Source organism: Dryas octopetala, chromosome 4 (genome assembly GCF_963921425.1).
Source record: "Dryas octopetala chromosome 4, drDryOcto1.1, whole genome shotgun sequence".
Classification (NCBI taxonomy): domain Eukaryota; kingdom Viridiplantae; phylum Streptophyta; class Magnoliopsida; order Rosales; family Rosaceae; genus Dryas; species Dryas octopetala.
Window position 1 is genome coordinate 17,384,283 of NC_141369.1, and position 27,370 is coordinate 17,411,652.

General features: G+C 36.9%; 2 protein-coding genes and 1 pseudogene across 3 annotated transcripts; all 3 read left to right on the plus strand.

Moving 5' to 3' along the window:
- Nucleotides 1-6,275: 6,275 nt before the first annotated feature.
- LOC147287494 (auxin-binding protein ABP19a-like) lies at nt 6,276-7,097 on the plus strand. The gene has a single exon (XM_086239412.1). It carries the CDS (start codon nt 6,323-6,325, stop codon nt 6,968-6,970), a length of 648 nt encoding a protein of 215 aa, XP_086095538.1. The 5' UTR covers nt 6,276-6,322; the 3' UTR covers nt 6,971-7,097.
- A 3,805-nt stretch (nt 7,098-10,902) lies between these two features.
- LOC147287495 (uncharacterized) lies at nt 10,903-18,409 on the plus strand. The gene is made up of 9 exons (XM_086240915.1): nt 10,903-10,945; nt 11,341-11,402; nt 11,499-12,779; nt 13,081-13,324; nt 15,897-16,082; nt 16,532-16,681; nt 16,768-17,088; nt 17,555-17,931; nt 18,200-18,409. Exons 1-9 carry the CDS (start codon nt 10,903-10,905, stop codon nt 18,407-18,409), a joined length of 2,874 nt encoding a protein of 957 aa, XP_086097041.1.
- A 5,587-nt stretch (nt 18,410-23,996) lies between these two features.
- LOC147287496 (uncharacterized) lies at nt 23,997-26,562 on the plus strand (annotated as a pseudogene). The gene is made up of 2 exons (XR_015121778.1): nt 23,997-24,169; nt 24,275-26,562. The product of XR_015121778.1 is annotated as an uncharacterized LOC147287496 (transcript).
- The last annotated feature ends 808 nt before the right edge of the window (nt 26,563-27,370 follow it).

The following is a 27,370-nucleotide window of genomic DNA, read 5'->3' on the forward strand; positions in this document are numbered from 1 at the left end:
ATTTGCTCTTGTAGGAGCTCTGTAGTGCCTGAGAGTTGCACATCTCCCAAATATATACATCTATTTAGTGCATGTCTATACAAGACAACAAGCTTCTCTTCTGTGTGTGTGTGACTGTGTTCACACTTCAGAGCTGTTACTCTGCCCCAGAACACATGCCCCTTATTGTGGCTCAACTTTGTCAGCCTTTCATTGATGAATCCAATATTTCCTTAATTACATCTCTTTGATTCTTTGAACACACCTCTTTCCATATTAGTCATACTCATCGATCCTTGTTAAACATATTTCTTGGCAGAGTGGTGCAGTTTTTCATATTTTGCAGGTCCAAATCTCACCTGGGATATCGATGCTTTTTGACTGCAACAAAGACTTTGTGGGTCCTTGAAAAATTTGTATGACATCCTTGGATCAACAATATAGAAAAACTCTTATCTATATATGTAGTTGCACTCTGGCACTCTTGCAACTAAAAATCAATTATGTTCAAATATCTAAACCCTGTCATCCCATAATTGAGATTATCTGAATAAGATTGTAATTAAGTTAATAACTAGAGTAATTCTGCCTTACCACCCATGCTTATTGATTTTTTATCTAACTCTTGATGGGTTTATTATCCAACTATTAAGATGAAAAATAGTTACGGTACATACGTTCACATAACACGTAGTCAGATTAAATGGCTCACATAACTATATCATAGGATATAAAAGGTTGAACCTATCAATCTAATGGTGAAAATTGAAAAATACTTTAGTATGTTATGGACATAGTAGCAAATTCCATTAAGGTATATATATATTTGTGAGCAACCATTGTACCAAAAACGAATTCCACTTCGCACATAAGAATCATGACTATGAACTCATTCTCTTTTGTCATGTGCACACATTCTTGCAAAATAAAAACTCTCTCAACTCTTAATATTAGAGGTGCCATTTGGTATCAACACAACACGTGTACGGTATATACGACACAAACACTAACATTTCAAAAAGAAAACCAATACTAACACGAGTACGACACAAGGGTTTAAATTTCAAAAATTTTGGTGAAATTTTGCCGAAATTTTCGATTTTGGGAGGGGTCGAAATCGAAACCAAGTTTTATTAAATTTTCGGTATAATTTCGGCGAAATTCTTGAAATTTCGCCGGTGATCTGGTTTTGAAATTTTGAGTTTTTGGAGAGGAGGCTGGGTTGGAGAGAAAAAGAGGGTTTTGGGAGAAAAATGGGGCGGTGGAGGGGGCGCGGCAGGGGGGAGATCGAGGGAGAAGATGAGCGGGCGGTGGCAGGGGGGGCGCGGCAGGGGGGAGATCGGGGGAGAAAGAGGAGGGGCGGCGGCAGGGGGTGGCCGGGGGGCGCGGCAGGAGGGAGATCGAGGGGGCGCGGCAGGGGAGGCGTGGCAGGGGGGGAGAAGGTGGTGAGGGTGAGGTGGGTTGGTGATGGATTGGGGAGAGAGAGAGAGAGAGAGAGAGAGAGAGAGAGAGAGAGAGAGAGAGAGAGAGAGAGAGAGAGAGAGAGAGAGAGAGAGAGAGAGAGAAGAAAAAACAGTGGAAGGTTTTGCTGGAGCTCAGGGGGAAAGGAAAGGAAAGGGAAGGAAGGAAAGAAAAAGAAGAAAAAAAAAAAAAGAAAGGAAAAAAAGAAAAGGAAAAAAAGAAAAAGAAAAGAAAAAAAGAAAAAGAAGGAAAGAAAAAGAAGAAGAAAAAAAGAAAAAAAAAAGTAAGAAAGAGAAAAAAAATTAAAAGGTCTAGGGTTGATTAGGGTTTGGGGCCTTTGGGCAATTGTAAAGAAAAAAAAATAGTTTGGGTTTTCATTTGGCTTTTTTAGAGTTTCATTTAGTTGTTTTTAAACCCTAAATTTGTAAACTCTAATATATTTTTATATAAAAAATAATTTAAAATACTCTAAAAAGCCTAAATCCTAATATCATATACCATATCCTAGTTTGAGGTTTTTGGGCAATTGAAAAAAAAAAAGGATTTGAGATTTCGTTTGGCCGTTTTGGGGTTTCGTTTAATTGTTTTTAAACTCTAATACCTTTTTATATAAAAAATAATTAAAAATATCATAAAGGGTCTAAACCCTAATATCTTATACGATATCTTAAATAATATAGAGTATAGATTATAAAGTATATAGAATTTAGTGGATATATTATAGAGTATAAAAAATATATTAATTTTATTTATTCATTATACTAATTTTATTTCACAGTATTTACCTTCAGCGCGCATTATATTCATCTTATATCACATGAAACTTATTATATAATTTGATTTCTTCAATGTTTTTTATCAATGTAGTAGATAATATGTTAAATAAATATATAGTAAAGTTTCATTCAAAATTTTTGTATTTTGATAGTAATTTCCATCGTTTTCGTTTAATTTTTGTCGAAATTTAAAAATTTTTGAAATTTTCGTCGAAATTTTATCGAAACTCGAAATTTTATTACTTGTACGACATGAATATAAATAAATTATGAATTATAAATTGTGTCAGGATTGGATCTTAATGGTGCACAAATCACGAATAAACATATCAGGATCAATAAATGAGACAACACTAACATGACAAAAAGTAGAATGAGTTCAACTTAAATGGGGCTCCGACACGGACGATCCATTTTACACCTCTAGTCATTCATAACCAAGGTGGCAAGGTGTCACTTTGGCTCACTTAATTAATTAAGACGATGGGGTGCGGGAGTGAATGGGCTGCCTTGTTCTTCAATGCTCCACTAATTAATTTCAAGTTGTTGATGCAATTGCAATGTTGGAAGGCGGGCCAACCACTAGACCAACTTTGGATATATTGAATCTCAACTTTAAGTTATGTTTATTCACGGCTTAATTATTGATTTACTACTTAAAATTGTAATTTATTTTCACTTTACCACCTAAAAGATTTTTTGTCTTAAATTACCACTTGTAAGTTACATCTGTATCCTATTTTACTTTGTTCTGTCAACAATTCCGTTAAAAATGATGACCTGGCAGTTAATGCTGACGTGGCGCGCTGGATGTGCACCACGTGTTACATCTTTACTTTTATTTTCGAATTTTTTTTATTTTTATAAACTTTAAAAATTAATTAAAAATAGCTCCGAAATCAAAAAAATACATGAAAAATTCCTACAGACTCGTCTTGACTAGCACTAATTTACTATAAGGTTAAATTACCAATTTGCCTTCTAAAAATTTCCAAAAAAAATTAGAAATCCAAATTTATTTCTAAAAAATTAAAATAAATTTCCCTCTAATAAATAAATTCTAGAATTTTCGTAAACTCTTGGACAAATTCTCAAAAATATTTTGGAAATTACCAAAAACCTGTTTTAGAGAATTATTTCGAGACTTTACAGAAATTCTAGAATTTATTTTATAGGAAAATTTATTTTCCTCTAAGACCGAGAGGTCTTTTGGGTAGCAAGTGTTCACGAGAAATGTATTGTTAGTTTTTAGAAGACTAACGGTGCAGACCTCATATTTTTTGGAGTTCAGGAGATTATCCTATGAATTTCCAAAGAGTCTAGAGTATTTTAATTTTCTAAAAATAAATTTGGACTTTCCAAATTTTCAGGAAATTTTTAGAGGGAAAATTGGCATTTTGACCCCATAGTAAATTAGTACTAGTCAAGACAAGTCAGTAGGAATTTTATGTGTATTTTTCTAAGTTCGGAGCTATTTTTAATTAACTTTCAAAGTTTATAAAAATAGAAAAATAAAAAAAAAATCAGAAAATACAAGAAAAGATGTGACACGTGGCGCACATCCAGTGCGCCACGTCAGCATTAACGGCCAGGTCATCATTTTTAACGGAATTGTTGACAGAACAAGGTAAAATGAGACACGGATGTAAGTTACAGGTAATAATCTGGAACAAAAAAACTTTCAGGTGGTAAAGTGAGAATGAGGTACAATTTTGGGTAGTAAATCGATAATTAAACCTTTATCCACTCCAATTTATTATATATGGATTTAACAAACCAAATAAATTATGGGCACCATAACTTCTTTCTCTATATTGGAGAGAAAAGGTGGGAGGGTTAGTTGAAGAAGTTATAGCAGGTTAGCAGATATTTGAATTCCTCTAATTTTCTCAGTTTGTTTTTTAAAATTGTTAATATTTTAAACTTGAAATGAGTTGGGCTATGTTTTTATCAGTCTAATAACAAAGCTGTGCCCTTTATGTGTCTCAGATTCTGGTTTGCAGTTAAGCTGAAGTAGTTCATTATGTTTTGTTTGACAAAAGGGTTTGGGTACACTGATATGACTGATGGGTACTGACTACTGACCTTTGTGTTATGCTTAAAACTAGACCACCTCAGCTGGTGCAGCAGCTTTGGTCTGCTTTGGACTTGTGAAGTAAATATGGTGTGGTCTGACATATTCCACTGCAACTCTGCAAAGGTAATTCCAAGAAACTATAGGCCAATAAATCTGTATAAGGGCCTTTCTGTACTCAGATACACTTATGCAAGAATGCAGGAGACAATTGACTCTATTCTAAATATTGTTTGATTCAGACATCTAAGAATGAGAGTCTTTCCATTTTCTTCAAAGCAATGGAATGGACATTTTCAAGTTAAATGTTAATTAAGGAGGTGCATTCCATTTCTACAATTCACTTGACCTTAGGACTTCAAGCCTCCATCGCACTTTAAATCTAGTACTCTAGACTTGAGACCTAGAATCCGAGACCTCGTATCCTTGATATTGAGACTCGAGACTCAAATCAAAGACCCCAAAAACCTGGAACTTGGGACTCACGATTCTCAACCTTGCATCCCAAACTTGAGAACTAGGATCCCCCAAACCCATGATCGATGATCCAACTGACCATGCCCGAATCCTTAGATCAAACCAAGGATCCCATACCCGAGATCCAGGTTGTGGGATCCGACAACTTGGGTCATGATATTGCTTATATTTACTATTTATATTTCATGATATTTTTGTTAATATAGTATATATTTTGATTCGGATATGATATATAGTTAACTAAATAATGGAATGAAATCGATAATTAATTACATTCATGATTCTCACTTTCAACTTAATCGACTTAATTTCCATTCATATTCCATTCCTATACCATTTCAGTCCACCAACCTTATCAATATGTGAAGTTGGACGGTATCCAAGTAAATTTGTACGAGTTGATATAAAATATTGAGCACTGAATAAATCTCATTACCTTAAAAGACAAGAACAAATCGTAGTTTGCAATTCTAGTGTCTTAATATTGTTAAATTCTTTTTCCATTTTTTTGGGTACAATGGCGAGCCTCATTTTATAACCATTTTCTGAAAATTCTATTTAACCCAAAAGAATTTATATAGAAACAATGCTGAGTTAATACCATTTTACCGGCCTGTGTGGCTGAAAATATAGAACTTTTTCCATATACATATGCCTTGTCCAATGATATTTGATATGCATCATTTTTCAACCCCATTGTTGCTGTGTTCTTTAGACTTTGTAGTCTTCCTACCCCTAAAAATTCAATCACTACGGCATACTATGCTAGGCTTGCTAGCTATTGCATATGGAATCTTAGCGGGAGGGAATTACTGTAGTCCACACATGAAATTTATGGCTGCCATTTGAAATAGACACCAAGAATTGCATATGGGTGTACCTTTGAAGAGTAGTTTATTAGCTGTCAAAGTGTCTGCTTATGCACCTTCCTTCTCTCTTCCCATGTGCCTTTTTGGACCACAATCAGATAAGTTCCTCACCAATTTCTCCTACTACTCTACAAATGCATCTTAGTCCCAGTTCAATTTCATAATCAAACTTGCTTCAATTTGAAGTTTATGATCATCAATCTTGGTCTAAACTTACAAATTACACTGTCAAAGACTATAATTAATCTTCTGCTTTCTCTAGTGTAGCTAGATTGCCTTCATTGTCAATAGTGTGCTTGTGATGGTTAATTTTGCAACATGTCAAAGAATTCATGCTATCCTATTACATAGATAATCCTATTAGTTAGTCCTGCAAGTTGTTTGACAGAGAGGACAAAATCAATGCTGCTCTACTCACCCGATTACTAACTACCAAAAGTGACATCCTGGCTTTTTGTGTCCAATGCAAAAAGAGTCTCATCAACAAGTAAGCTTCAGCCCAGAAAAACTTGTGGCTCTCGACCAAAAAAAAAAACCTTGTGGCTCTCTTTTTCCCATTAGTCACTATGTACTGCATGCATGGGTATATATGTTGTCAAGTTGCACAGAATCCGTTTATATAAACCCAAGTTACCCAACCAAGCCATCAATTATCCCACACTCACTAAACCAAAAACACACTAGTGATGAAAATGCTTCACTACATTCTCTTCCTCTTTTCTCTCATCTTCTTCTTCTTCTTCTCCTCCTCTCATGCTTCTGTCCAAGACTTCTGTGTGGCAGACCTGAAAGGCCCAGACAGCCCTGCAGGCTATTCCTGCAAGAGCCCTGCTAAAGTCACAGTCAGTGACTTTGTGTTTTCTGGCCTAGCCAAAGCTGGGAACACCTCTAACATAATCCAAGCTGCTGTGACCCCTGCATTTGTTGCTCAATTTCCTGGTGTAAATGGGCTTGGCATCTCTTTGGCAAGACTAGACTTAGCCCCTAGTGGTGTTATCCCATTCCACACACACCCTGGTGCTTCAGAGATTCTGATTGTGGCCAGAGGTGTTATCACTGCTGGTTTTGTTTCCTCAGCCAACTCTGTTTACTTAAAGACTCTTAAAAAGGGAGATGTCATGGTTTTCCCACAAGGGTTATTGCACTTTCAAATAAATGCTGCTAAAATACATGCCAAGGCTTTTGTTAGCTTCAGCAGCGCAAGTCCTGGCCTCCAAATCCTAGATTTCGCCCTTTTTGCTAACAATTTGACATCTGCATTGGTGGAGAAGACCACTTTCCTTGATCATGCTCAAGTCAAGAAGCTCAAGGGCATTCTTGGTGGCACTGGCTAGGCTTGCTGATTTTAAATTTTTCATTTTTTGTAAGATTATTTTGCTGATGTGCAGCCCTAGAAGCTTTTGTTTAGTTCAATATGTATTGTTTGGTCTTATATCCTAATAATAAAGCTTTCAGGAACAACCATAACTTAACCAAATTAAAATCATAGCAAAGGAATTAATCTATGCTAGCTAGCTGGTTCTTTGAATATAGTACAGCCAAATAATCCCTTGGTATTAGCTTGAGGGGTAAGGGAGGGTGAGCAAATGAGTTAAGATTAGAATAGATAAGGTTTACTCCGTTCCATTGTGAAAGAAAAACAAAACTAGTACAACCAAATAATGGGTCATATGCAAAGCATCCCTTGTCAATGAGACTGTTATGGTCACTTAACTATGGTAAACAGATAGACATGTTGCACATGAATCATAACCACATACGTAAAGTACACTAGCTGCCCTTGCATTCCTTGTAAAAGCATCACGCAAGCATCGATCTTTAGTTGGCCTTATTATCCAAGCATTCATTTGGATTCTATCACTATTCAATTTCTAAAAGGAATATAATAAATAGAGCAAATTACAATTTACACCTCCTGAGATTTTGGGGGTTTCACAATTTGTACCATATTGTTTCAATTTTTTCAATTTAATACTTAATATTTTGATTCACTTATAATTGACTATTGTTATCTATTTGACTGTCTAATCAGATGTTAATTAATAATGTGGTAGTTGCGGATCCCATATGTTTTTGACTAAGGCCGAACGACCTCCTAAACTACCCCATAAAAAGTTTTTCAATAGTTTGATATGAATTTTTGGTTTTTGAACGACCTCCTAAAATTCATATCAAACTTGATGTACTGAAAATGCACATGCAGAGAGGTTATTCGACCTTACATGTTGGCAAAAATGTGGGTCCCGTAACTGTTAAATCATTAATTAACGTATAATTAGACAGTAAAAAATATAGCAGTAGTCAATTATAAGTAAATCAAATTATTTTATACCAAATTCAAAAAATTGAAACTAGGGTGCAAATTATAAAATACCCTATACTCATAATTTATTTTTAAAACTTTTTAAAGTATTTTTTCTGTAAAAATCAGATAAATGAAAAATTCTTTAATCATTTAATTATCATCACTATTATTGTAATGCTCACTAAAATTATAATTTTGGTTTATTTATTTAATTATAATTATATGTTTAAATATTTTCAATTTAACTACATTTTAATAAAAATGGTCCTTGAATACTAATATAAAAGTATATAGTCCACATCATTAAACACATTGTGAGACGGACTACACAATGTGTACCTTACAGTTTACCAAAGTAAGGGATTCCCTTTTTTTTTAATTACAGTTGAGGGATGAGGGTTTGAACCTAAATGTGTAGGGGAAAAGCTTTTGTCCTCAGCCAACTATACTATACTATACAGTCTATACCAACCCCAATTCACAAGGGATTCCTTACTTAAAGCTCTCTCTCTCTCTCCCTACTGTATTTATATATAGAGGAAATTACAGATTTAGTCCAGTTATTTTATACCTAGTTCAATTTTGGTCCACAATCTTTTTTAAGTTCTGTTTTGGTCCACTAAATGTTCCACTTGTTCAATAAAGGTCCATATTTGTTTTCTCAAATTTGGCATGCTTTTTATCCTATCAAATCTCACCCAAATTCAGCGAACATATACTTGTTTTAAAGCTATGTATTTCTTCTTTACAACCATATAAAAATCATTCAAATTGGAGTTCTAAAACTCAAGATAATTGACCCCAAAGTAGGGTACCCGAAACTGCCAATTTTTCAAACTTCACCCAATCTCAATTCTTTTAGATTATAATACTCCAAATTTGTTTTTATGACTAAGAAATGATGAAATATAACTTATAGTTCAATTATAATTGAAGAAAACACAACCCAAAGAATTTAAAGTCACAAATCTGGACCTTTACTGAACAAATGAAACAATTAGTGGACCAAAACAGAACTTAAAAAAGATTATGGACCAAAATTGAACTAGGTATAAAATAAGTGGACCAAATCTGTAATTTTCTCTTATATATATATATATGAGGAATGCATACATATACAGTAGTGATATACTTTAAGCCAGTGTCAGAAGGAGCCTAAACTAAATCAACACCTGTGTTGAGCTTTACTCAAGATATTTGGAGCAATTTGTTTATATATACCAACGTAGCAGTCACCGATGTTAATTACATGTAAGTTTTTATATATGCATAACTATTTATAAAATTGAATTGTTCTTCGGTGCGTTGTTTCTTTTGAGTTTGGATCTTCTGCTAATCTTTTGTGTGATAATATAATATTAATTAATTAAACTTACATCATTTTACAGTATAAGCTTATAATTGAAACAATTCATTTTATAAAATAAACGTACAATTTTAGTAATAATTAAACTCATTGTCTGTTTATCCAATAATAGTCACATAATCAAACGAGTTTCGATTTGGTTAATTTTTTATAAAATTATTTTGGAACGGTGATCTAAAAAATAAACAATTTCGATCATAAACATATATTGTCAAAAAACGTATTTTAATTAATTAATATGAGGATCACCACACAAGATTGGTAGATGATCCAAATTCATTTCTTTCCTAATACTAGTTAGCCAGTGTTTAAAAGCCTTTTTTAGACTTTTTTTTTTTTTTTTTTCTTTTTGCGCCTTTTGGTATTACTAAATGACACATTTGTTTAGAGTTGGAGCACTCAGATTTGAAGGGACCATATGGTCCCCCGAATTTGTTTAAAACACCTTTCATATTAAATAAAAAAAACCCTTTCATATTTATTATAATGTTATATGATTAATATCAACAAAAAATAAACAAAATCATTCTAAACGGTTTAGATTTTTTCCAAATAAAAGTGAGTGTTACTATTTACACACATTTTTTTTTTCCCACCTTTTTCTCTATTTTTCTATCAACACACCCCTACTTTCTTCTAAAGTTTAAAATTTCGTTTTGCACACCATTTTCGTTACCAAAATATCCCTCTTCCAAAACATACCCACCCCACCCAAATAATACACACCTCTCACTCAAAACCAGCATCACCGTGTGCAGCACCCCAACCCCACCTCTCTCTTTTCTTCTCTCTCCTTCCTCCCTTTCTCTCTCTGAATTTTCAATCCAGCCATACCCTTACACAGAAAAAAAAAAAAATTTAAAACCCACAGTACCCGACCCACCATCCACACAGCCGTTGATGTTGCTGGATTCGTCATCGGCGAACCTCCTCCTCCCTCTCCATCTCTCTTTCTCTTCCTTCTATCTCTCTCTTTTTCTCTTCCCTCTCACTTTCTCTCTCACTCACCCAGCCCCCTGGCCGGATGGAAAGGCCTCTAGATTGGAAGCTTCTTTTCCTTATGAATTTCCGATCTGGGTGAGTGAGAGAGAAAGTGAGGGGGAAGAGAAAAAGAGAGAGGGAAAGAGAAAGAGAGAAGAGGAAGAGGAAGAGAAAGAGAAAGAGAAAGAGAAAGAGAGGGATCAAAGCTAAGGAGAACTAGAGAAATGAGGAGGTGAGAGAAGGCCGGTGGAGGGTGGGAGGAGGCTGGCTGGGTGGGAAATTAAATTGTCATTTTATTTTTTTGGGTTAAATACAAAAATAGTCCACAAACTTTACAGTGAATCTCAATTTGGTCCATTAATTATAAAAAATATCAATTTGGTTCACGAACTTTTCAAATTGTATCAAAGTAGTACAAATATTAACTTCCATCGAAAAATTTAACGAAAACTGGTCATGTGCACAGCAAATGACCACATTTTCAGAGACATTTTAGTTCGTTTATCACATTTTCATGTGATCAATTCAGTTAATTTTCAGATGGAAGTTTACATTTGTACTGTTTTGAAACAACTTGAAAAGTTTGTAGACCAAATTGATACTTTTTATAGTTAATGGACCAAATTGAGATTCATGTAAAGTTGATGGACCATTTTTGTATTTAACCCTATTTTTTTAATGTTTTTGTCCTTTATGGTAATTTAACTTACATTAACATGTAATTATAAAATGTTGAGGCCGGTGTGTAGTTAGGTTCTTATATGAACTTGTACCCGAACTAAGGGCCCGTTTGGCACTGCTTTTAAAACTGTCAAAAGCGCTTTCAAATTAGTAAAAACGCTTTTGATAGCGTTTGGCAAAAATAATTAGAAGTGCTTTTGAGTTATAAAAGCACTTTTAAGGGGTTTTTTGAGAAGCACCTGACAGGTGCTTTTGCATAAACAACTTATAAGTTTTATAAAAATTTATATGTGCTTCTTAACATAAGCCCTTCTGATAAAAGCGCTACTAAATATATTCATTGTACTGATTGTATCTTTATGAATTTTCAGTTGCCAGCGCTGTGATCTTTTCAGAGCTCTTAGCAGGGTTTCCGAAAGTTCTTTCAGATATAGTAAAATCATTTTGGAGTAAATGGGAGCTCCGCATACTGGTTTTGACCAGCCTCGGCCTATAATTCATCCTTGTAATATGTGGGAACCGATGGAAGGGCAAGAGGCCTAGAATTTGGTCTGTAGCTTTTGTTTGGTCAGCATACTTGTTAGTAGATTGGATACCATCTGTTTCACTAAACACCCTTTTCAGGAATAGTGGAGAAATCAAATCCAAATTCAATTCTCCAACACTAAATTATGAAGTCATGGCTTTCTGGGGTCCCTTCCTTTTGCTTCACCTTGGCGGCACGGACACCATCACTGCTTACTCATTCAATGATAATGATTTATGGCTAAGACGCTTGATTGGGCTAGCTTTGCAAATTGGGATTGCTTCGTACATCTACTCCATACTTCGCACCACTGCCTTCAGATTTGTGGCTATTCCGGTGCTTGTTGCTGGTGTAATCGAGTGTGCAGAGAGGATTTTTGCTCTTTGGTCTGCAAGTAGCGGACAGTTTAGGAACTCGTTGTTTGACAAAGTCCAGGAACCCAAACCAAGTATTCAAATTCAAATGGAGGAAGGGCAAGCTCGGAATGAGAATTGTCTTCAATCCAAGCGTGGTGATTTGGATTCTCAAGTAGGCCCCAACATTATCCCACAAGCCAAATATCTTCATGAAGCGAACATATTGTTCAACATGTTCAGGTTTCTAATTGCAAACGTCTCCTTGAAATTTAAAGGTAATGTGTACAGCTCTTTCACAATATATGGCAAGAAATCTGCAGAGGCCTTCAAACTAGTAGAGGTTGAGCTTGGATTCATGTATGATATGCTCTACACCAAAGCCAGCATAATGCAATCCTGTTGGGGTCCAGTTCTGCGTTTCATCAGCTTGTTGTGCTATGTTTCTGCATTAGTGGCCTTCATCCTTGTCATTAGTAAGGATCCAGCTTTTTCAACAATGAAGCATAATAATACTGATGTCACAATAACTTACCTTCTGCTGGTTGGAGCAATTGTACTTGACACACACGGCGCAATGACACATATTTTCTCCAATTGGACAATGCTCCGGCTGTCCATGGACAAGAGGAAAAAACTGAAGCGGTTCATTTATCATTTTATTGCTTCATGGAAGTCAGATGCAAGCAATGGCCGTAGCAGAGAAATATCCATCCCACAGCTCAACCTAATTCGCTTTTGCCTCTCTAACCTGAAAGCCAAACATTACAAAGTGGATAAATGTTTTGATACATATCATAATCGCCTGGGGAAGTACTGGAATACGACTTATGTGGCTATGCGTGATGAATTGAAGAAACGGATTTACGTTCATATCAAACAGAAGTGTGTGATTTATGGATTCAGTTCATTTGAATTTAGGGCTCTTAGGGTGAGAGAGGTCTTGGTGCACTTGAATTGGAAGAGAACAGTTGCAATTCAGTATCCATGAAGGAAACATTGAGTAAAGAATTTGACCACAGTCTTCTTATTTGGCACATTGCAACTGATATCTGCTACCATGATGAGCCAGCTGACCACCAATTGGATTGCGGAAATATCAAAATCTTGTCTGATTATATGTTTTATCTTTTGGTCATGCTTCCAAACATGATGCCTAGAGGGATTAGCGACATAAGGATTCAACATACCCGCAGTGAGGCCATTAATATCTTGAACAAATGCATGGTAAGATAGATGAGAGTAGAGCTTGCAATGCAATCCTTGAGTCGCCTGGTGTTCAACATCTAGAAGAGATTAGAATTCAAATATTCGATGAAAGCCAAAAGTCTGTGCTAGGTGAAGCAGTTATTCTTGCCAGGATATTGAAGAATAATCACAACCGGTGGAAATTGATAGGCCGAGTGTGGATGGAGATGTTGACCTATGCAGCAAGTCATTGTGAATGGAAGTACCATGCTGCACAGCTTGGAGAAGGCGGGTAACTGCTCACTCATGTCTGCCTTCTTATGGCCCATTTTGGTTTGAGTGAACAAATCCACATAGTGAACTCCCGTGATCAGGATGTTCCATCGCTGCATCCAAATGAACACCGAGGTCTGCAAAATGACAGGGACACTTGGGTTTCCGTTTATCTCTCTTCATTGGCTTAAAACCAGATAAATATGAGAGAGAGAGAGAGACCCTGAGATCATTTGGGTTTTTCTCCATTACTTTTCCAAGATTCTGTAGCTGTACTAGTCCTGTATATACAATCATCTGCCATGTATTATGTTGTAGACATTCAAGTTATTGTGCAATAATTATCATTTGAAGAAAAGAAATAAATGCATCCGCCTGTTCTGTGGATCTTTCAAATTCATAAGCTGCACCCACATAATTCAGAAATTGCTTACTACAGGGAAACAAACTATCACAGTACGTATAAGGTTTACAGGGAAACAAACTTCTTATTGCTTACTGTTCACAGTAAGATATTGAAAGAATCCAACAGTGCTTCAATAAGAATTAGTTCCGGATTAGTCAGCAGAACACCATTGGTTGTGAACAATCTGGAAGAAGAGGCACATGATGCTTTACAAGGCTAACAATCCAACATTTGAGCCGTACATAGGAGAATCTACAGAAATTTTATTCAATAACCCTTTTTAATACCACTTAAACTTTTTTGAGCCCTTCGTCCCAAAACTAATATTTATAAGGGCTGCTATTTGCACACCCTTTCTGAAAAAAAAAAAAAAAAAAACTAAAAAAAAAAGAGACCACTTTGGCCCTCCCCTTACCCACACACCCACACACCCCATTCCCATCTCCCCCTCGTACACACCCTATTCCCATCCTTTTTTTTTTTTTTCTTCATCGTCAACCTTGGCTGCCGCCCTCACGCTGCTACACCTCCACCCGCTGCACCTCGTCTTTCACCTCGAAGCCCAGAACCAGCCACCATTAAAAAAAAAAAAGTGCAGTTCGGCAGATTCAGCGGACCAGTGCCGAACCAGACTGTTTCGTTCGGCAGTCATCCACCGAATATAATAGGATTGTTCGGCAGATGACTGCCGAACGAAACAGCCCAGTTCGGCACTGGTCCGCCGAACCTGCCGAACTGAATATTTTTTTTTAAATGGTATTCGGAGGGGAGGAGAGAGAGGGAGGGTGGTGCTGTGGAAGAAGAGAGAGAGACAGGAGGGTGGTGCTGCAAGGAGGAGAGAGAGAGAGAGAGAGAGAGAGAGAGAGAGAGGTCGGTGCTGCGGGGAGGAGAGAGAAAGGGAAGTGGTCGGTGAGGGAAGGAGAGAGGGAGGGAGGTGGTCGGGTGAAGGAGGGGGAGGGGCTGTGTGTTTTTTTTTTTTTTTGGTATGAGTTGATGGGGTGTGGTGGGTGAAGGGGTGTGTTGTGAGAAATTTTGTGAAATGTATAAAATAAGAGTATTAGGGTAATTTGAGGGGTGTGTTAAAGAAAAATTTTAAATTTTAGGAGAAGATAGGGGGTGTGTAGGAGAAAAGTGTGTGCAAAAAGAAAAAAAAAAGGTGTGCAAATAGCAGCCCTCATATTTATAACTTAAAATACCCATAATACCCTCTATATAAAACTTTTTTTTTACTGTAGTTTTTTTTTTAATTTTATTTTTTCTTTCTCTTCCCTAGCCAACCATTGCCCCTCCCTCCCTCCCTACCCTACCCAGCCAACCACTGCCCCCCCCCTCGCTGCCACAGCTGTCGGCTCCCTCATCCCTCGCCGCTGCAGCAAACCAAAAGTCAATGAAAAAAACCCACAAAAAACCCTTCGCCTCCCCCCTCGTCGTCCAGCAAAACCCACAAAAAAACCTAGAAAATGGTTGATTCTTTGAGCGTTCAGATCCATCAAAACCCAACAATGGAGAAAAAGAAAATGAAAAATTTTCAAATTTGGGTTTTTGGTCGACACATGGTCGAATTTTTAGTTGACACATGGTGGTGCTATAGCACTTACCACAAATTACTTTTGTGGAATTTTTGGTTTACACATGGTCGAATTTTTTGTCGACACATGGTGGTGCTATAGCACTTAGTGGATAGTGCGGTAGACATGATCCTTTTAAATACACAAAACCCAACAATGGAGAAGAATGAGATGCAAAATTTAATATATTATTCTCTCTCTCTCTCTCTCCCATTCCCTCCCAATCCATTTAAAGAAAACACCCAGATCTGGGTGAGAGAAGATGATGAGTCGTTGGCGGGTGAGGGAGGTCGTTCTCCATGGCTGCTGCAAGAAAAAGGTGGAGAAAGGTTTGGCTGTTGCAGGAAGAAGGTTCAACAACTTGTGGAATTTTTGGTGGACTCTAATGGCGACATTTTCATATAGTTGCAAATTCAAATATTCAAATTCAAATGGAGGAAGGGCAAGCTCGGAATGAGAATTGTCTTCAATCCAAGCGTGGGGATTTGGATTCTCAAGTAGGCCCCAACGTTATCCCACAAGCCAAATATCTTCATGAAGCGAACATATTGTTCAACATGTTCAGGTTTCTAATTGCAAAAGTCTCTTTCAAATTTAAAGCTAATGTGTACAGCTCGATCTCTCACAATATATGGCAAGACACCTGCAGAGGCCTTCAAACTAGTAGAGGTTGAGCTTGGATTCATGTATGATATGCTCTACAAAGCCAGCATAATGCAAGCCTTTTGGTGTCCAGTTCTGCGCTGCATCAGCTTGTTGTGCTATGTTTCTGCATTAGTGGTCTTCATCCTTGTCATTGGTAAGGATCCAGCTAGCTTTTTCAATAATGAAGCATAGTAATATTGATGTCACAATAACTTACCTTCTGCTGGTTGGAGCTATTCTACTTGACATACACGGCGCAGTGACACATATTTTCTCCAATTGGACAATGTTCTGGCTGTCCAAGGACAAGAGGAAGAAACTGAACTGGTTCATTTATCATTTTATTGCTTTGCGGAAGTGAAATGGCGGTAGCAGAAAAATACTCATCCCACAGCTCAACCTAATGTGCTTTTGCCTCGTTAACCTGAGAGCCAAATATTACAAAGTGGAGAAATATGTTGATACATATCATAATTACGTTGGCAAGTACTGGAATATGACTTATGTGCCTGTGGGTGATAAATTGAAGGAATGGATTTACGAACATATCCAACTCAAGACTCTGAGGTATGGATTATATTCATTTCAATTTGAGGTTCTTAGCTAGGGAGTTATTGGATGAGAGAGGTCTTGGTGCACTTGGATTGGAAACGGACAGTTGTACTGATGAAATGAAGGAAACATTGAGCAAAGAATTTGACCACAGCCTTCTTATTTGGCACATTGCACCTGATATCTGCTACCATGATGAGCGTGACCGCCAATTGGATTGCCGAAATAGCAAAGCCTTGTCTGATTGTTTTATCTTATGGTCATGCTTCCATACATGCTGCCAAAAGGGATTAGTGCCTTAAGGATTCAACATACCCGCAATCAGGCCATTAGAGATCGATATCTTCAACAAATACCTGGTAAGAATTATGAGATAGATGAGAGCCGAGCTTGCAAGGCATTCCTTGAGTCGCCCAGTGGTCCAGTAACTCCAGTTCATCAAGTAGATAAGCGACACAGGTCAGTGCTAGATGAAGCAGTTACTCTTGCCACGGATTTGAAGAAAATTCGCAAACCGTGGATATTGATAGGAGGCGTGTGGGTGGAGATGTTGACCTATGCTGCAAGTCATTGTGAATGGAAGTACCATGCTGCACAGCTTGGACAAGGTGGGTAACTGCTCACTCATGTCTGCCTACTTATGGCACATTTTGGTTTGATGCTGCAGCAGTTGTTGATGCTACTGTGTTAGTATGCCCCCAGAAACAAATGTCCTAAAGTAAGATATTAATGGAGGAATCCAACAGTGCCTCAAATGTCCTGGATTAGTCAGCAGAACACCATTAGTTGTGAACAGTCTGGAAGAAGAGGCACATGATGCTTTACAAGGCTGACAATCCAACATTATTCTTCTCTTCCCAAAAGTACAGCTTCAACTCCACAATACAAAGATAACTTGTGGCTCTCTTTTTTCCTTAAGTCACTAAGTCCTGCATGGGCATGTTGTCAAGGCATGCATCAATTATCCCACACTCACCTCCAACAGAATCCAAGCTGCTGTGACCCACACCTGCTCGGAATGAGAATTCGATCTCCATCCTCACACCTGATGTGGGAATTTGGGTTCTTCAGTAGGTTTTCAAGTTATCCCACGAGACAAATATCTTCATGAAGCGAACATATTGATCAACATGTTAAGGTTTCTAATTGCAAACGTCTCTTTCAAATTTGAAGCTAATGTGTACGGCCTTTTCACATTAGTTGGCAAGCAATATGCAGAGGCCGTCAAACTAATAGAGGTTGAGCTTGGGTTCATGTATGATATGCTCTACACCAAGGCCAGCATTATGCAATCCTTTTGGGGTCTAGTTCTGCGCTCCATCAGCTTGTTGTGCTATGTTTCTGCCTTGGTGGCCTTCATCCTTGTCATTGGTAAGGATCCAGCTTTTTCAACAAAGAAGCATCATACTACTGATGTCACAATAACTTACATTCTGCTGGTTGGAGCTATTGTACTTGATATACATAGCACAATGACACATATTTTCTTCAATTGGACAATGCTCTGGCTGTCCAAGGACAAGAGGAACAAACTGTACCGGTCCATTTATCATTTTATTGCTCCGCGGAAGTCAGATGCAAGCAGTGGCGATAGCATAAAAATATATATTCATCCCACAGCTCAACCTAATTCCCTTTTGCCTTGCTACCATCAAAGCCGAACATTATGTTGCTGAGAAAGTTTTTGACACATATATATATCATAATTTCCTGGGGAAGTACCGGAACACGACTTATTTTGCTGTGGATGATAAATTGAAGAAGTGGATTCACTTGCATATCCAAAGCAAGAGTCTGAGGTATGGATTATCTTCTTTTGAATTTGAGACTCTTAAGGAGTTATTGGATGAGAGAGGTCTTTATGCACTTGAATCGAGAAAGGACTGTCCTATTAAGCATGAATTCATGAAGGAAACATTGGGCAAATAATTTGACCACAGCCTTCTTATTTGGCACATTGCAACTGATATCTCATCACATCACTTCTATGTGATGAGACATAAAAAAATAGATGTTATGATGTTATATATTAGATGAAGATACCAACTTGATCATACTTATCATGGATGAAGATACCAACTCACTTATCCCTATTTGTTGAACCATAAAAATTTAAAAAAAAAAAAAAGATATATATGAATGAGGATAAAGCCCACGTTGGAAGCATTCAAAATAATGCAAAAAGAGTTTTTAAAAAAGAGAAGATTAGATGCCAATTAAAAAATAAAGATTGAGATATGAGATTGGCATTTGATTTTGAATTGGGATAGACTCAATCCTCGTCATTTCAGCTTCTAAAGAGGAGACACCGAAAGGCTGGAAGAAGAGAAATGTGCATCTGCCATCACCAAAGCTTTGCCACCACTAGGTAGATGACACTATTTTTATTCATTATTCCTTTCAAATATTTGGTTTCGGCTGAAACCCCAAAAACAAAAATTTATTAAAGGATTCAGCCGAATCTATTTTCTCTCAATCGGTTTCGATTGAAACCATAAATGATTCTGCTAAATCTGTAAACAAAAAGAATTCGGCTGAATCCAAAAAAAAAAAAAAAAAAAAAGGATTTGGCTAAATCCTCAAAGAAAAAAAAAGGAATATTGCTGAATCCACATTACCAAAAATGCCACAGAAGAATCACCTTCTCTGCCATCAGTCAACAAAGAAAATAAGCCTCATGGCTGAGATATATTTCCTTTGCCACAAATGATCAATTGGGTTAAGGTGTTGTAAGCAAGCTTCTTCATTTGGGTTTGTTCCCAATTTGCTAAAGACAAGACAAAAAGAGATGCAAACAGCCGAGAAATGCAAAATAGCATTACAAAGAGATCAAATGAAATAACTCCTTGACGTCTGTTCTCTTTCATAAAGTCATATGCAAACAACAGAAAGAAGCAGCTCATAAAAAAATGATAAAGATAAATTGCCAGACAAATATGCACACATAGGTGTAAGGTTTAGTCTCTGCGCATTAAGACATGGAGAGAAAAAAATTGAAGCTATGTCATTGGCTTCTTCAAGTCACAACAATGGAGCACAGTAAAAATAGGTGGCCGTACTCTTGCCAACAAAGACAGAAAAAATGATGAAGTAAAGCTGATGTCTTCTCCAGTAAAAAAGAAAAGGAGTAGCTTGCTTTTCCTCAATTGGAGGAGTAAACAAAAGGAGTAGTAAACCTGTTTTGGGCTTTTGGGCTTATGGGCTGCAAGGCGGAGAGGCTTTGTCACTACCCATTAACATTTGAAATGCTAATAAATACTTGGCATTTCCTTTAAATGTTAATAATTATAAACCCCCTAGTTAGAGATAAAATCTCTCATAACCTCCACCCAAAATCTAACTCTCTTATAATCCCCAATCTTACACTTAATATTTTCCTAAACCCCCTAGTCAACTAATACCCAGTCAACTTTGACTCCCCATATTTTAATTTTCCAGTTTTACCCCTTTTGTTTTATTTTCATTTTCAGCCAACTAATACTCTCTCTCTCTCTCTCTCTCTCTCTCTCTCTCTCTCTCTCTCTCTCTCTCTCTCTCTCTCTCTCTCCTATCTGTTGCCTCTCTCCCCTCTGCGTCTCTCTCTCTCCCCGCTGCTGTCGTCGGCGCGTGCGCCGCCGTCTGGCGACGGTTGCCGGCGAGACCGGTCCCATCAGACTCGCATCTCCTTCCTCTTCCTCCCTATGCCCTCCACGTGCCGTTAAACTAAACGTCGACGCCAGATCGCCGCGACTACGATCGGTGGTGCTCGCCGGCGATCTGCCTTTTTCGACGGAGTTGGAATGCCGGACCACCCAAGTCTTCTTCCTCTCGACGTCCTGAGCACGATGGTATGCTCGGATTCTCCATCCGATCAGCCACGGCGGCAGATCGATGCCACAAAGGCCGCGGCTTCTCCGCCGGCGATCTGCCTTTTTCGGCGGAGTTGGAATGCCAAACCACCCAAGCCTTCTTCCTCTCGACGTCCTGAGCACGATGGTGTGCTCGGATTTTCCATCTGATCAGCCACGGCGGCAGATCGAAGCCACAAAGGCCGCGGCTTCTCCGCCGGCGATCTGGCTTTTCCGGCAGCCATTTCCGTCGAGTCAGGTACTAATATTCTTCTCCTCATTGTACTCTTCAATGCTATGTGTTTGGATTGGACCAATTGCTGATGAATCAAAAAACCCCAAATCGAACCTCATTGTGTGTTGTTGTAACTGTGTATAAGGAACTTTAAGCCTACATTTATTGATTAAACAGTTTCAGTTCGTGAAACAGTTTCAGCTCGTGAAACAGTTTCAGCTCGTGAAACATGAGTTTTAAATGAATTTTGAATGAAATTATGGTTCTGAAATATGATGAATCAAATTTGCAGGTAGAAACAGATCGAGGCAGTGGCGACTGTCGTGTACTCGTCGCGCGTGAGATGATCGGACGACGTTGTATTGTTGGCTACTCCTCTCATCTCAATGGCTTATTGTATTGTTATTGTTTTTTTTTATAAGGTTGCTGTGTTCTTTTTAGTGAAACGGAATTCAGTAAAGGTGTAACTGTTTTAGTGAAGTGTAATTGTTTTAGTAAAGGTGTAATTGTTTTTTAATTAAGGTGTAATTGCATTTTAGTCGAGGTGTAATTGTTTCATCACTTAATTCAGTTTCAGTAAGTGAATTCATAACTGAATTCTTCAATTTAGTGTAACTGAATTTCTGAAATTCAGTTTCAGTGTAATTGAATTCTTGAAATTCAGTTTCAGTGTAATTGAATTCTTGAAATTCAGTTTCAGTGTAACTGAATTTTTGAAATTCAGTTTTAGTGTAATGAAATTCAATTTCAGTGTTTGATTTTAGTTTTAGTGAAATATTGAGTTTTAGCAAAAACTTCAATTTCAAAAAAAAAAAAAAAAAAAAAGTTTTACCAAAATACAGTTACAGTGACGTCAGCATGTGTCAGCGCGCGTCAGCATGCGTCAGAAGAGTAATTTAGGATTATAAGTTTTAGGGGGTTTTGAAAGAGTTTCTAGATGGGTGGGGGTTTAGACAAATTTTTTTGGTGAGTAGGGTGTTTAAAATTAGGCACTATTCCTTTAATGGGTTGAAAGAAACCTTTTAATTAGTGAAATACCAATAGAAAATGATTGGTATAAAAAAAGTTTCTTAATTTAAAGGGTGCTTAATTCATGTCGTAGTGCCCATTAAACATTTAAATAACCAACTGTCAGATAATTGGTACAAAGTTCAAGGACTTCTCTCAAATCTATATGCCCATTAAAAATATAGTATGTGTCAATTAGTAAATAATTTATACAAAATAATTAGTGGGCATTTAATCAAATTCATGTTTACCCATTAAAATTATAAAAAATTAAGATTAAATACCAAATATCAATAATTTTTTAGTAAAGCAGCAAAACACTAATTTATTTTAGTTTAGGTACTAACCTAGAGTAAAACATTTTGGATTAGGTCACAAATCAGTTTGTTATACAGTTGTGACTGTCGAACAGTTACAGTTGTAATTGTCGAACAGTCACAGTTGTGACTATTTAAAATTTATAAAAAATCAAAATTTTTAAGGGTTTCATAATTTTGATTTAGGTTTGGGGGATGAAGTCCTATAACCCAAAGATTAAACATTAAAGTTTAAGCCTTGCAAATATTGAAAAAACAACAAATCAATAAAAAAGCTACGATTGTTAGACAATCACAGTTCGATATAACCATGTTTTTTAAAGTTGGTACATAAACTGAAATTTAATACCTAAAGTGAAATGACATAAATGTTTTAGTAGTTGAAATGAAAAAACATTATAATTTGGTACCTAAAGTCAATGGACCTTTAAAATTAAGAACATATGTCATTTAATAAATAAATGATACAAACTTAATTCATGGACACATTTCTTTCTTCAAATTCCAAATCTCAAATTGATACAAAATCAACTTTCTCAAATGGTACAAAACCATCTTTTTCAATTGGTACAAAACCTTCCCTAAAAAAAATGGTACAAAACCATTCCTCAAAATTGATACAAAACCAAATCTCTCAAATCAAAATCTCAAAATGGCATGAAGCTAACAAAGTCAAATTCTTTACCGAATTACGTGTGGTTTAATTCCGTCATGAATACGTAAGCAATGTGAGCGAAATTCACACTCTAACCGCATTCACAAAATTCTCTAAATTCTCTTAGGAATTAATTCATACAAGTTTCTTTGAATCAATTTCGCACTAAATCAAATTTGTCCAAATTCTCCAGAAATTAGTTATACACACAAAAGTCCCATAATTAATTTCTCAAATCAAATCCAAGGGCTCTAAACCTTACCCAAATTACACAAATCATTTAAATGGTAATTCCCAAAACCATAGAACTACGTGTGGTTTGATCTTGCAATGGGTAAGTAGGCAACCTAAAATATGGGTGCAACCGCAATTGCAAATAAATTCAATTTCAATGGGTTTTTCACCTATTGGAAATCCAAACACTCACAAAGTGATCCATTGATTTCATTGCAATTGGAATTAAAGGGTATTCCCTTGAGTCAAGAGACTGTAATTAAGGAATTACAAAATAATGGGTCGTATCCAAATTAATAAAACCCTTATTCTATAAATGAATTTGAGTGAAATTATGTTGGAGAATATTATTATTTATTAACCATTTTTGTTCAACACTATTGTAGGGAAGTTTTTCTCTTTACTCATATGGCATTGACAAGGCTACCACAAGAGCAAAACGATGTCCCCCAAAGCATACCACATTAAAAAATTGGGCCTTTACCATGTATCAATTGATAGTTTATGGACGGTAGGGCAGATAGAAGGGCTACATTGTTATAAATTTCAAACGTTAGGGTGTAAGATATTTGAAAAAATTAAAAAGACAGGAATCAACTTGTGAATCGAGTAAAAGCTAGAGAGTGCACGTCGTAATTTGCTCTTCAATCACTAACCAAAGAGGAACTGTCATTTTGCTCTCCAGATTTCATTCATTAACCACAGAGAAAACTTTCATTGCACTTGTATCAATTTGATCCACAAATTTTTAATTTGGAAAATTAAGGTACATGACTTTTCAATTTTACAAATTGATTAAGGTAATTTCATCAATTTGCTCGCTTTCCATCCAAAGTTTTGTTTATATAAAGTCAAATACCTATCACAAAGGGTCTTTATTAAGGGAAATATAGCAGTCATGTACCCATTACTAATATCAATCTATTGAGCAAATTGAGGGAACTTTAATTGATAAAATTGAAAAAATCAAATACCTAATTTTTTAAAATAGAAGTATGAGAAGCAGTATAAGTATAATAGTCTAAAAGAGTTTTCTCTTTACCAAATGGTGGAATTGTGCCAATTGGTAGATCATTAAATGCATATTTATGTGGGAGTGGTAGTGGGACTTATTTTTTCTGGTCAATGGGGAGAGACTGTAGATGACTGATGTTGGCATTTGATTTTGAAAAGAAAAGTAAAAGAAGAGTATTGAAGCCTCCCCCCCACCCCACCCCACCCCACCGCATTATTGCAAGATTTTGGTTCACAATTTTATTTTGTTTTGTTCTTTTCTCCCTTTTTCTCTGTTTCTGGGCAGCTAGCAGTACAAGCCCAATAATTATATATGAGAAAGCTTCTTCTCTGGGGCATCATCACCATGGTCACGCTTGAAACTTAAACAAGCACAAGCAGCAATCATGTTGGTCACGAGTGAGATTACTAACTTTCTGCAATCTGGACAATGAGTTATGCAAACTTGATGTACTTTTTTTGTTTGATATATGCATTCTGATGTTTTAAAAATTTCTTTTCCAGTTGTCAGCACTTTGATTTTCACAAACAAGAGGAAGACGATGCAACTTTTCCCAGAAAGTGTGAGAAAGCTCTAAAACGAGTGGGAGCTTAGGGCTTTGGTTCTGATCAGCCTTGTCTTGCAAACCATCCTCATCCTGATTGGCAACTGGAGAAAACATTCAACCAGTAACATACTCAGAATTGTTCTGTGGCTTGCATACTTGTCAGCTGACTCAGTTGCAACAGTTTCACTTGGCATACTCTCCAACAACCAAGAAGACTCTGAAGGTGATTCTGTGCACCCTAACTTTGTAATTACAGCATTTTGGGCACCCTTTCTTCTCTTGCATCTTGGGGGCCCAGATACTATTACTGCTTACTCCTTAGAAGACAATGAATTGTGGCTGAGGCACTTGTTTGGGCTAGTTGTCCAGGTGCTTGTAGCTTTGTATGTCTTCTTCAGAGCTTGGTCCACTAAAGTCTTGAATTTTTTGGAAATACCAATGTTCATTGTTGGGATTATAAAGTTTGGGGAGAGGACCTGGGTTCTAAGATCTGCAAGCAGTGAGCATTATAGAGAGTCTATGCTGCCTCATCCTGACCCAGGTCCCAATTATGCTAGATACATGGAAGAATACACCTCAAAGAAAGCTGAGGGGTTCAGGGTTGAACCAGGAATATTCATTGAAGCTCCCATTCCCACAGTAGGGGATCATTTCTATGTATCTGAAGTTATTGACAATACCCAAATTGTAAACAAAGCCTACAATTTCTTCCAAACTTTCAAGCGGCTATGTCCTGATCTCATCCTCAGCTTCCATGATATAGAAAACAGCCAATCCTTCTTCCAACATAGAAGCTCTGAGGAAGCTCTCCAAGTTATTGAGTTTGAGCTTGAGCTTGGATTCATGTATGATGTGTTTAACACAAAAGCAGTCCTGTTTTATTCTCGTCTCGGTGGCATTCTTCGTTGTATCAGTGTTTCTTTCACAGTTTCTGTATTCATAGCCTTCTTGTTCATAGAGAAGCGAGCATAGAGCAGAGTGGATGTAGTTATCACATATATATTGTTGTTAGGAGCTATCATCCTAGAAATTTATGCTGTTGTCCTACTGCTTTCCTCAGACTGGACAATGCTATGGCTGAGTAAGCACAAAAATATGGTGGTGGATCTCTTGCATAGAGCTGTTAAATCAATCCCATTGGTTAAAAACAAGAGGTGGTCTAATACCTTGGCACAATACAATCTAATAACATTTTCTCTTAAAGATAGGCCAGCCAAGTGCATTTTTATCCAGAAGGTCTTATTCATAGATAAGTCGTTAGAGAAGCATCGATACAAAGGCTCCAAGGATATTTCTGAAGAGTTGGTGAAGTTGATATTTGAGCAGTTGTCAAGGAGTGCTTCTAATTTTGAGGCTAGCAAGCGAAAAGAATTATGTGATCAAAGGGGTGCCCAGGTGCTTCAAAAGGCAGAATGTCTAGATAAACTTGGCTGGACCATTAATGGGGTTGAATTTGACCAAAGCATTCTTCTCTGGCATGTTGCTACAAGTCTCTGTTATTATTCTGATAGAGCCTCCTACTTTGTTGCTAGCCAAAATTGTGAGCCCAGTAGGCTGTTATCCAACTACATGTTGTATCTTTTGGTCATGTGCCCCTTCATGCTGCCAAATGGAATTGGGCAGATAAGGTTTAGAGACACATGTGCTGAAGCTGAGGAATTTTTCTTAGAAAGAAAATCCATATCAGATGCCAACAAAGCTTGCACAATGCTACTCAAAGTGAGCACTGACATCCTTCCATCTAAAGTGAAAGGAGATAGAAGCAAGTCAGTTCTATTGATGCATGCAGGCTTGCTAAAGTTTTGCAGTCTCTGGACCCAGAGAAAAAATGGGAGTTAGTGAGTCATGTGTGGGTGGAGATGCTGTCTTACGCGGCCAATCAGTGTCGATGGAGCGATCATGCTCAGCAGCTCAGGCGAGGAGGAGAGCTGCTCACTCATGTCTGGCTTCTTATGGCACATCTTGGTTTAACTCAACAGTTTCAAATCTCTGAGGGCCATGTAAGGGCAAAGTTGATTGTGCAATAAACAAATGATGCACACAAGTTTTCTTTACTTCCATTATGTTAGGCCTGTTTGGTTCCTTATCCGAAAACATTTCTTAAAAACTAGAATACAATCTGAAAATTTGGATGTATCATGAGTTTTTGGAAAAAGCCGAAATTTGTTTCTGAATTTTAGAATCTAAGAAAACATTTCCAACATATGTGGCTTCATTCAAATAATCCAAATGTTAGTATCCTCATATCCCTCTCATATGAGCTTTTGGTATTATTAACTTGTAAGCCGATTTTGTAAATATAAGTACAATCCATGAGTTCCTATTAATTGATATCAGAGCAAGTACTTTTACCATCCAACTATGAGCCTCAAGCTACTCCCATGCATTAAACATAGGTTAGAAGATTATCAAGTTTAGGAGAGGCAGAGCCGGATCTGAGAGGGAGCGCGCTCGCTCAGGGCCCCCAAAATTTTAGGGTCCACTTATATATAATATAATAAAATTTAAAAGTATAAAAATATATATTACTGCAGCAAAATTTTTGCACAGAGCATACAAAATCTAAGTTTTGTTATCGGATGGTTTTAGTTCTTTTATTTGTCGTATGCATTCAATACATGAATTTTTCTTTTTTAGTATTTTTTTTGTGATATGTTAGAGAGGGCTCAATTTTTAATTTTTGCACATGCAGGGCTACAAAATCTCAAATCCGGCCCTAAGGAGAGGATCCAAATCCTTCGCGGACGAGACCAGTTATTTTTGGATTTTTTTTTTCTTTTGAAGATGGCATGCCAAAGGCATTGTATTTTTCAGCTAAGTGAGCCAAGAAGAAACCTAACTTATTACTGAGCCCAACAAAGTCCTAAAATTTCATTTCCAGTTGTCAGCACTTTGATGCATAGAGGACCTGGCAGCAATCTTATGTTGGTCCTGTTACCTTAGGGTAATAGGTCATTTGTAATATTTTCAATTTCCTTCAAAATAAATTTGGGTTTGTGATGACATTCTTTCTTAAGGAGGTTTTGAGATTTAATTGTTTTAGTGCTTTATT

Bases quoted from the DNA above. Each gene is read 5' to 3' on its own strand.
- LOC147287494 (XM_086239412.1), top strand. From the start codon at position 6,323: ATGAAAATGCTTCACTACATTCTCTTCCTCTTTTCTCTCATCTTCTTC.
- LOC147287495 (XM_086240915.1), top strand. From the start codon at position 10,903: ATGGACCAAATTGAGATTCATGTAAAGTTGATGGACCATTTTT. The intron at 12,780-13,080 runs GTGAGAGAGGTC...ATGCATGGTAAG, and splicing joins TTGAATTTAGGGCTCTTAGG to ATAGATGAGAGTAGAGCTTG. The intron at 16,682-16,767 runs GTGACCGCCAAT...TGCTGCCAAAAG, and splicing joins TATCTGCTACCATGATGAGC to GGATTAGTGCCTTAAGGATT.